At 35.9% G+C, this 10840-nt stretch overlaps 1 protein-coding gene across 4 annotated transcripts; it reads left to right on the forward strand.

Annotated features, from left to right (window-relative positions):
* The first annotated feature begins 5486 nt into the window (after positions 1–5486).
* Positions 5487–9575, forward strand: LOC133865249 (protein AMEIOTIC 1 homolog). 4 transcript variants are annotated; one of them, XM_062301618.1, is made up of 8 exons: positions 5487–5643; positions 6660–7074; positions 7162–7539; positions 8041–8089; positions 8163–8246; positions 8419–8771; positions 8876–8993; positions 9086–9575. In XM_062301618.1, the coding sequence occupies exons 2-8, from the start codon at positions 6683–6685 to the stop codon at positions 9209–9211; spliced, it is 1500 nt and encodes a 499-aa protein (XP_062157602.1). In that variant the 5' UTR covers positions 5487–5643; positions 6660–6682; the 3' UTR covers positions 9212–9575. The 4 variants fall into 4 exon arrangements, with proteins under 4 accessions (XP_062157602.1, XP_062157604.1, XP_062157601.1 ...); XM_062301617.1 differs by having other exon boundaries at positions 5493–5643; positions 6669–7074; XM_062301619.1 differs by having other exon boundaries at positions 5493–5643; positions 6672–7074.
* Positions 9576–10840: the final 1265 nt, after the last annotated feature.

Here is a 10840-nt window from a genome sequence, read left to right on the forward strand (position 1 = left end):
ATAAAGATAATCTCCATATCTAGTATGTCGTGAATCTCTGTTAGTGACTCAATCAAATATATTGTGGATTGATTATGGTTTAACAATCCACATTGTCAACACAAATGCAGAGTCCTTTTTAAAATGGATAACACGTGTTTATAATTTGAGCTTGTTGGGATCTATAGGTTAATTTTAAAATTCAGTTATAATTTTGACCTCAAAAAATGATTTATATTCCATAATCTTTTTGAAATCTATTTTCTAGTTTGGCTTATTAAAAATTTCAATTTTATTTTAAACTTGAAATTTTTCTTATTTTTTGGTGGAATATTGGTTGGGGTTCATTTAAAGTCTATTTAAAATTGACCTACGTCCCAATTTTTGAAACAAAATTATTTGTTTATTTCTGCATAGTGATGTTGACGTAAAGTAGAGTCTTTAAGAATTTAAAAATGCTCTTGTTATGGCTTTGGAGATTGAAATATATCTCCATACAGAAAATAAAAGTCGGTGATTTACTGACTTTGGTACTTGTGTGGATTGCATAAGGGAAAGCATACCAACAAGACCATTAGAAGTGCCAAAGAGAGCCTTTTAAAATTCTTGAGATCATGTACATTGAAATATGTTAACCTTTCCATACTCATTGCCTAAATGGTCAGAGATATTTTTATCTCTTTCAGTGATGACCATATAAAGTTTATGTATGTCTATCTTCTAAATATTAAAGCTGGGGTATTGAATGCTTTCAATATCTATAAGGAAGAAGAAGAGAAACAATATGAAGATCATAAGATCTAATATAGGCATAGAGTATTAAGGTAGGTACACACAAAGGGAAATGATTAGTAATACTAATCTGCTATTACCCTTATAGAGTAAAGCTTTGAAGACCATTGTGTATGTGTTAAACAGTATTCCATCTAAGGTTGTCCATAAGACACCTTTTAAAGTATGAAATAGATGGAAGCTTAGTTTAAATTATTTACACATATGGGGTTGCCTTGCTAAAGAGAGGATTTATAATCCTCGCCTAAGGAAATTAGATTCAAGGACAACCAACGGATCTTTTATAAGCTATCTAGTAAACTTTAAAGGGTTTTAATGTTTTATTATCCTTCGTATAATCTTAGAGTTGTTGATTGTAAAATTTCTAGAGGATGCAGAACCTAGTGGGAGTGCTCATTCACATAAATTGGAATTTGAGGAAGCATTAGAGTTGGCCAAGTCTCCTCCTCATAGAGGATGATTGATTGTATTCAGGAAAAATCAGATTGATTATCCTGAGCCACAATCATTTCTAGAACAACCAACTCATACAGAATAGGTTCAAAAGTCTATTCTCCCATTGCAAAATGCAGAGGAAGTAGAATTAAGAAAATCCTATAGAATAAGGAGATCAACAATTCTTAGTGATCATGTTGTATATCTCCCAGAGTCTGATGTTGACATTGGACATAAAGATGATCCAAATTTGTTTTCATATGCTATGAGTGGAGAAAACTCCACATTGAGATTCAGTGCCATGAAGTGAGAGTTAAGTCCATGGCTGAAGGGTCGAGCTAGACTCGTAGCCAATGGTTTTACTCATAAGGAAGGCATTGATTATCGTGAAACATTCTCTCCAGTGTCTAAGGATGGTTCATCAAGATCATAGCATTAGTAGCTCATTTTTGATCTAGAGCTACATCAAGTGGATGCGAAAACGACTTTCTGAATGGGGATCTTAAAGACGAGGTTTACATGAAACAATCAAAAGGTTTTATAAATAACAGTCAGAAAGCTTGCAAATTAAAGAATTCTATTTATGGGCTGTGATAGATCTCTCAATGGTAAGATACTTTTTACAAGGTTATTGTTTATAGAAAACCTTGTTGATTAGTATATATACCTTAAGGTCAGTGGGAGTACAGTAATCTTTCTAATCCTATATTTGCAAGTGGTGATTTAGGTTTGCTACATAAAGTTCACAAAACTTTGAAATGAAGGATTTGGGTGAAACCTCTTATGTCTTTTGACATAGAGATTCACAGAGACATAAAAAATATTAACATTGTCTCGGAAGGCCTACATTGAAAAAAGTTTTAGAAAAAATTTAGAATGAAGGATTTGCACCTTCAGTAGCAATTAAGAGGGACTAATTAAATACAGATTAATGTCCCAAAAGGTATTGGAATAAGGGCAGATGAAAAGTTTTAAGCGTCTGCATTATACATAACCATATGACTGACAATAAGTATATTGAGTCAATAAAGTGCTGCAAATAAAGCCTTGCGGTATATGCAAGGAACCAAGAAGAACAACTTAACCTAAGGATACACTTTCCATTTGAAGGTGGTTAGTTGTTTAGATTTGAGTTTGCTGATTGTGTAGATAGTAGAAAGTATACTCTAAGGTATATATCTTTTTATTGAAGGATAAATCCTAGAGATGCAGTTTGCAGACTATAGTTGCTACGTCTACCAAGAAAGCTAAAAGTCTAGCGTGCTATGAATTTGGTACACAGGCATGATGGTTGAGACATTTGTTGAAAGTCTCAATCTTGTCGATTTTACAGTTAGACCATAAAGATACTCTGCGGTAATTCTACTATAATCTTCTTTTATAAGAATAAAGAGTAGAAGCAGAAGTAAATCGACATTAAGTATCTCAGTACGAGAGATAACATTAAGAGACATAAAGGGTCTATTGAGCATATAAGTACTGAATTAATGATTGCGGATCCCATGACTTAAAGTTTACCGGTAAAGAAAGAATAAAGTCATGCGGAATATATAAGACTCATTAATTCATTTTCGCTTGGTTTGTCTCTTTTTGGTCTATAGACATAAAGTTATTGTAATAAAGATTTTTTGTGCACATTTGTTATTTTATCCATGAGGATAAATAAAGTTGGACCCGAATGACTTATAGGAAGTTCATTCATAAAGCTTGATTATCCATAAGGTACTCATGTAAGGAGTGTTTTACATCGTGATACATGGAAGGGACGACCTAATTTTATAATGGTTTTACCGCCATGATTCGTGTGAAACATTTCTTAACTGAGTTGGAGGATTCCATAAAAGATTGGCCAAAACTAAAGAACCTAATACCATATGGTCATGTGTTATAAAGTCCAAGTGGGAGAATGTAATATATTATTCCTTTTTGGTTGTGGCCTTTATATCACATTTACGGTATTTACTATGTTTATTATTTTTTCAATAAACATATACGGCATTATGGATATTTCCATTAATTTAGATTACCGTAAATATGGAATCGGTATTATGGTTATTTCTATTAATTTAGATTACCGTAAATATGGAATCGGTTAATTGATTTTAAAATCAATTAACGATATTGTTTCCTTGATGGAAGGAAACAAATACGGTGTTTACCATTTTGAGGGTCCCTAACCTAGCCTATAAATAGAGTGCCTGTGTACACCATCAGTACAGCCATCAAGCAATAGGCATAGGTTAGAAGATCCCTCAAATAATCTTTCTTGTTCTTCAGATGGATCGTGGAGACGCTTGAGCAAACATGGCTAGAGGTAAGCCTGAATCCTGTTTATTCGTTTTCCGCTGCGCATGTTAGATTAAATAATATGTTGATTATTTCTAACAATTTTATCAAGTAAGAGTGTTCAAGTTTGAAGGTAAATTTTTAGTGATTGAGCTCAGCTTGAACATTTTAAACGAATTCAAATTTCATGTCTAACACCATTCCTGAATTTGTAACTTGTCTACATTTTAAAGAACATTCACATTCAGCTCAAAAAATTTATTCTTCATTTTAGTTAAAAATTCACTTAAAAAATAAAATAAAATTAGCTACCTATTTTTCAAATTACTAACATCTTACTCTATCTCTATTTTACCTATCTAATTTTACTATTCTATTTAAATATATTTTTCTTACGGATTTCTTTACAAATATTCATTTTTATTGAAAAGAGAGCATATTAGAAATTAAAAAATGTTTTTCCTGTACATTTGGTGAGCACTATAGCATCTTACCAAAAAAAAAAAATCAAATTGTTGAGATGGATACAACTCTTTTTGCTCCTGTTTTAATATTTCGGCTAATCAAAATAATATTTTACTAAATGAATGAGACAGGTCACACCAATATGAAATAAATGTGACAAATAACATAAAAACCCTCTCCATTTCAAATAAAATGGTCGTCTCTGCCTGTAGGACATCACAGTGACCATAGATAATGAATCTCCACCTACTAAATCAGGATAAAACTTGACTTAAAGCAGCTATCAAATACAACAAACTAACATTACATGAACATACATTTGGGCCTCTCAACACAATAAAACACAACCCAACTAATGATAAGAGGTCTGGCCTAGCTAAAAGCCACCTAAAAGCCCATATAATATTAACCCATTGCAAAGATACACTGTAAAAGAACAAGAATATACAAATCCAAACAGAAAAAAGACATCCACTTCTCTTGTTGGAAAAGAGCAGGCCATCGCCTAAGTTGACGCGTTCAAGGCACGTACCAAGTCTCGAGACCCCAGCAGCATCCAACCACCATGAAACACCACCAACTGCCACAAACCAAGCCTGAGTAGCGAAGCGTAGCCTTCACGCGCCGATTCGAGAAACTAGTTCCTTGGTGCGTGCAGGCCACACGCCGATCAAGGAATAACGACGCGACCACAACTTGAGATGATCGGACCGGAAAACAGCGGCGAAAGCAACTAAGGGGCACGTGACATGAGATCTCCAGTGAAAACGCATAAATCTGACTCTCAAATAAAGACTTTACACGCATTGCCGGTGGAGATGATAAACACTGGGGACTCAAGGAAACAACCAGATCCAAGCCAACAAAGTCACTAGAGATTCCCTACCAGAAAAAACAAAGAAGAAACCAAAGAAAAACACAATAAACAACTCCACAACCCCAAAGAGTCAGGAAACAAAAACCACTACCGGATCTAGTCCGAGAGTACTAAAGCTCCCTACCCTAGTGGTAGGAGGAAAAGCCATCCTCCACTGGTTAAGCCAAGGATGGACAAAATCTCCAAAGCTCTAGGAGCTTGGAGGACAAAAGACCGGAAGGAGGGAGGCGTAAAACCTCCCTCCCTCGGCGAACAAATTTCTGACAGCACGCTTTCTCTCTCTCTCTAGGAAGTTGAGAGCTTCTCTCTAGTTAAAAATTAAAAATTCAAAAACAATTCTTATTTGTTTTACGTGTGAAAATTTTCAAGGTTTGCAAGGAAATGGACACACCAAGGTTGTGGGTGTCAATTGTCATGCTTCACCTGATCAAACGAGAATCGCAACTGCAAATCACACAACATAATCAATTAATCATAGTATGGGCTTTCCTTTTTGTATTGGGCCGTGAATGATTCGAAACAAAACAAATTTACATTATAATATTCTTAGTCCTACTCCACTAGGGAATAGGAATTCATATTATATACCAAAAGGGTTTAGGAGAATTTGGCGGTTAGGGTTTAGGGGAAGGGTTATTTAAATCAAAATTTGTCGTTTTCTTGTTTTGGGTTGCTTTTTAAGAAGTAGGATTCACTTTATATTTTTTGGGTTGTGGCTACAGTGTCCGCCATTCCTAAAACCCTCTTCTTCTTCTTCCCCAAAATCCCAAAACCCATTGCCGATCTTTTCTCAACAATTCACACCCAAGGTGATCTCTCTCCCCCTCTCTCATTCTTTTTTTTTTGGGGGGGCGGTGGGGGATTTGTTTGTTTTTATGTGAGTGGCAAGATTGTGGTTTTTTATTTGTGAATTTTAGGGTTTTATTGTTGCTTTTCAGTTTTTGAGTGCTTGAAGGCTGTAACCCTGTTGTTGTTTTTGGGTTTTCTCTAAAACCCTCATGTCCTTTTTTTTCTTTTTTCTTTTTTCTTTTTTGCCTTTGGTTTTGGCTCTGTTTAGGGTTTTATGTCGTTCTTGTGCTCTGCTCTAAACGACTCCGTTTTGGGTTTTATGTCGTTCTTGTGCTCTGATCTAAATGACCCCGTTTTGGGTTTCCGTAGGAAATTTCCTGGTTTTTGTGTTTTCCTGGGGTTTGTGGGTCTTTTTCTTTCTTTCTTTCTTTCTTTCTTTCCTTGCTTGGTTTTTCCTTTCCTATTTTTCTGATTGCTTGCTGAGAAAACGAGGGAGTGCAAAGGAAACTAGAGAAGTTTGAGTGATGTGATTTATTCTTCTTTTTGCTTTCTTTCTGGGAAGGGAAAAAAGAGTGAGAGAACCTGCATTGAGCCTTAAACAGCGAAAGAGAATTAATATTAGTTTTCAATCATATACAGATTATTTGTGGTAGTGCATATTGTTTTGAAGTTTTTATTTTTGTTTTTCTTTTTACTTAAGAGGCTGCTGATCAAAAAAATAATGTATTCTTACAAATTTGTGATAATTTACTACAGAACCATTCTAGAGCATGTTACTATTTTTGTTGTTCTACAAGCTTTGTGTCCGTTTGGCTATTGATGTGTATTATTTAGAATGGGTTGTAAAGATTAGTAAAAGTACAGCAATTATTTTTATGTAATCTAGCATTTCTTGTCTGTTTCCACTGGAATTTAATGTATATGTTATACATAGTGCTAATGTTCTTGTTAAACTTGCTCTATTACTATCTTCCATCTTGTTATTTGAGTTGAATTGATCTTATCTATCAATGTTACTTAATTCTTTGGGGTTTAGTGGTTTCAGCAGAAGCAAGTGGGATGGCGCAGTTGGCTGGTCACAAGCGAGTGGCGTGCATCAGTGTGCATCGAGAAAACAAACCTCAACTTTCATCAATCATTGCTGAGGAAGCCTATTCAGAGGATGATAATAAACCAGCTATTAAAACTGAACCTCTGGTGATATCAGGAATTAGGAAGAGAAAGCGACTGGGCCGTAGTCAACTTATAGAGATGAAAGCAGCAACGCGCATGAAGGAAAGGCAAAACAATAGCCATACTAGTAGTCAAAGTAAGCGTGATCCCCGTAGTCAAGTTATAGAGATGAAAGCATCAATGCGCATGAAGGAAAGGCAAAACAGTAGCCATACTAGTAGTCAAAGTAAGCGTGATCCAAAGAAGCTCAAGGGTATGGAGAGATGGTCCCATGATAGGTAAAAACCATTTATCATTGTCTTTCTAATTATTGCTGGTTATGTTAATCTGCTATGTTGTTTTTGAAATAAGTATATATCATTCAGGTATAAGCTGGCAGAGCAAAGTATGCTTGAAGTCTTGAAGGCCGAAGGAGCTACTTTTGGGAACCCAATTTCCCGTCCAGCACTGAGAACTGCTGCTCGCAAACGCATTGGTGACACTGGACTGCTAGACCACTTACTGAAGCACATTGACGGTAAAGTGATACCAGGGGGGACTGAGCGGTTCCGGCGGTGCTTCAGCCCCACTGGAGTGATGGAGTATTGGCTAGAGAGTGCTGACCTCGTTAACATTCGGCGGGAGGCTGGGTGGCAGGATCCTTACTGGGTTCCACCAAATAGGCCAGGCTGTGGCCCTTCCCAGGATCCTGTTTCTGCTGGAGAACTGATGCTGCTTAAGACAGAAATTGTCAAACTGAAAAGGTTATACTCTGGAATACTTAAAAGTTACTCCTCAAGAAAGGAAATCGTTATAAATGTTATTAAGTGTACTCCTTACAGGGGAGAAAGCAGAATTTTTTGCCTGGGGTTCCGAACTTTCTTAAATAAATAAATAAATATATAGATACATATAGTTCTTCTGTGTTTGTACGCACATTTATGTAAAATAAAAGCGGACGAGTCTTAAACTTAATTTCATACTAAGTCATAATTGTATACAAAAGTTACATGTCAATAATATCATCTTTGAAAAAAACTTCCCTTTCGAATACAAAAGTTTTCTAGTTTGCTATAAACATGTACAACTTTAGAAAGCTAAATCATTTAGCCATCTATGGGGGGTGAAAAATTCATCGTTGTTGGGGCCATGGTATAAAAAATAATATTTTTGTAAGGATTTTAGAATTTTTTGTTGTTGCCAAAAACCCCCCAACTACTAAGGTAGTCCCCTGACTCCTTACATTTGTTCTTTTGCATAAACAGAGATATGCAGGAGCTGGTATCCAAGAATCAAGAGCAAGATCAAGCTGAGGTGAATGTTAAACATCTTGCATATACTTTTGATAGTGCTTTAAGAAACCCCATTTTGAATATTTTACTGACAGGTGATGCATAAGGATTTGCTGAAATATAAATCTACTGTTGACGAACGCCTGAAGGAGATCACTAATTCTTTGGTGGGTGTGAAGGTACTGAGAAAAGTACACTATCATCAGTCTTTCAGCTTCTGGGAGTTCTGATAGATAGAATTGATAAGATTAGTTCTATTGATTTATTTCATTTTATGTATTGATGTACACTCGCTTAGATCAGTAGGATATATGTTTTTCTGTTAATTCAGCCTACTTTGTTTGGTTACAGGGGATTCACGAGGAGTTGATAGCATGGAAAGCTCATGTTGAGCAGCAGCTGGTAGAAATTAAAAATTCGTTGAGTAGCATACAAGCATCAAGGCAAGACACTGCCTTAAGTCCTCCAGCTTCTGAAAGATGGGAAGATTGGCTTGAGAACAGTAACCATGATAATATCAACGGGAATGAATTTGATCCTTGTTATGAGAGCACAGATATGGTTAATGTCAAGCAAGAGGTTGCTGTCCAAAATCCGTGCTCAGCTCTACCACCTCAGACTGTACCTGGTAATAGCTCGTCTGAGGATCCTATTTGTGCAAGAGATCTAGAGCTAGTTAAGGAAGAAATGGCCAAAATGAAGAGGTAATAGGTACTAGGCAGCTCAACTTTAATTTTTATTTTATTTTTAAAAAAAGGTATTTTATGGTTGGTCTTACTTGTTCCCTCCTTTTATTGTTTAAAAACAGAGATGTGGCTGGGCTGGTGCCCGTAAAGCAAGAGGAAGATCATGCTAATGTGACCCCAGATTCTTCTGCTACTGCCAATTCAAAGTCAGACCTTGATAACTCGTTACTTCCACTTCAGGTGAGGTTGAAAAGCTGATTAGTGGCAAATATTTTGATACTCAATTTCATATTTCAACTCAATAAAGCTCGTGGAATTACCTCTTCTGACAGGAAGTGATTATGGAGCTGCTTAAGTGGAAGGATAAGACGGAGCAGCGGCTGGAGCAGATATCAAATTCTGTGAGTTGTCTGCAGGCACCAAACCAAATAGATTTTCTTCTCCCCTTCAGCTGTTAAAAAAGTGTGGAAATCATAGGATAGGATGTCGCTATTAGCTCCATGTTCTGGAGAACCATAGGTATCTTTTGGACCGGTAGGATTTTAGATCTTGTATAGCATTTACAAGTCGAATGCATGACTCCCTATTTCAACCTCTAAACCAGTAGGATCCATATCTAACCTAAATTATGAGACAACATCTAATTTGATGAGTTAATTTATCAACAAACTTGACATACTTATGTGCTGTACATTGGTGATGTTCTGCCTTTAAGGGGATGGAGCATAAGAAACAATTGGCTCCCTTAATGGATGGTGTAGATCCTTAATAGGAATGCTTTTGTTGTACTGGAATCAATGACCTGTTTACATTGCTTATTTATTTTCTTGGTCAAGGATGACGTGATATATGAATATACTATTTATGAAAATATCTTGGCATGGATGAGTAATGATATGGATTGATGATGGACTAAAATCTCATTGAAACTGATAAGAGATGGCAGGCGCTTCAATAGTTTGTGCCGAATAAGGATCCCCGCAATTGGCTTGGATAGCCTCCACTGGGAGGGGAGCTGCAGGGCTCACCTTTTCAGGCAGGTCAACGTGTGGGACTCATTTGCCCATGAGAGGTGGACTTTGTAGCCCCTTCTATATGGGGGGTTACATCAATTCGGCAGCCAATTGTAGGGGATCTCGATCCGTTTTGTGCTCGCCATACATGCATGTACAAAAACATAAGCCAATGGTGAAGACTCGAGAAATTTCATCGTCTAAACAGGGAAGTCTTAGCAACCTTTTCAGTGGCCTCTTCCTAACCTTTTGCTCTTTTGCTTTTACCATGTCTTCTGGCAATGAACAAAAACTGCGAACTTCCAATTTTTGGCGCTCATTCAAAATTGAATAACAAGTGCTAAGATAGAAAACTCTAGTGAGATAAACCAGAACAGAGATTTAAAAAATGTGATTACTTTATAGTTCATGTAGTTTTTTATTTTTCCAATAAGTAACAGGGGAAGGGGCCTTTTGTTCATGTCGTTTCGCCTGAGGAAATACGACTCCCAAGGACTGGATCAAATTCTTTGCGGAAGTACCTTTAATTCTAATTTTATGAGGTCTTAAACTAAACATCTTAGTTTAATGAATTACAAGCTAGAGTTTTTTGAATCATTTTCGAATAAAAATATTCAATTTCTAGATATGTTGAACTGAAAGTTGATGAAATTGGTGGTGCTTCACAGCATTTATTAGTTGGTTCTTTTCACGGTTAGAGGTGTGATTTTAAACAATTGTAAATTAGTAAAAATTCAAGTGGTTGAAGCTTCTTAAGGAGCAACTTCCATTTTTAAAGCGTAAACGTTTTTAAACCAGGAATAAATAATTAAAAATGAAGATTTTGAAAGATTATAATTTTAAAGGTCAAATTGTGATAAATTATCAATCAATTAACTTCGCTTTTAAAAATCTAATTTTCAAATTGCATATCTTGAAATTACTATTTTTTAAATCGCTTAACCGCAAATTCAAATGAACCCTATCAATTTTAAGATGATTGGAATGATGGTGATAATGATGAGGAGACATAATTACAGATTTTCCATTCATATAAGTTGTAGAAAGAAAAACCTATTGAGAGAAGTGTGCCAC

The sequence above is a fragment of the Alnus glutinosa genome, chromosome 4 (assembly GCF_958979055.1).
Source record: "Alnus glutinosa chromosome 4, dhAlnGlut1.1, whole genome shotgun sequence".
Classification (NCBI taxonomy): domain Eukaryota; kingdom Viridiplantae; phylum Streptophyta; class Magnoliopsida; order Fagales; family Betulaceae; genus Alnus; species Alnus glutinosa.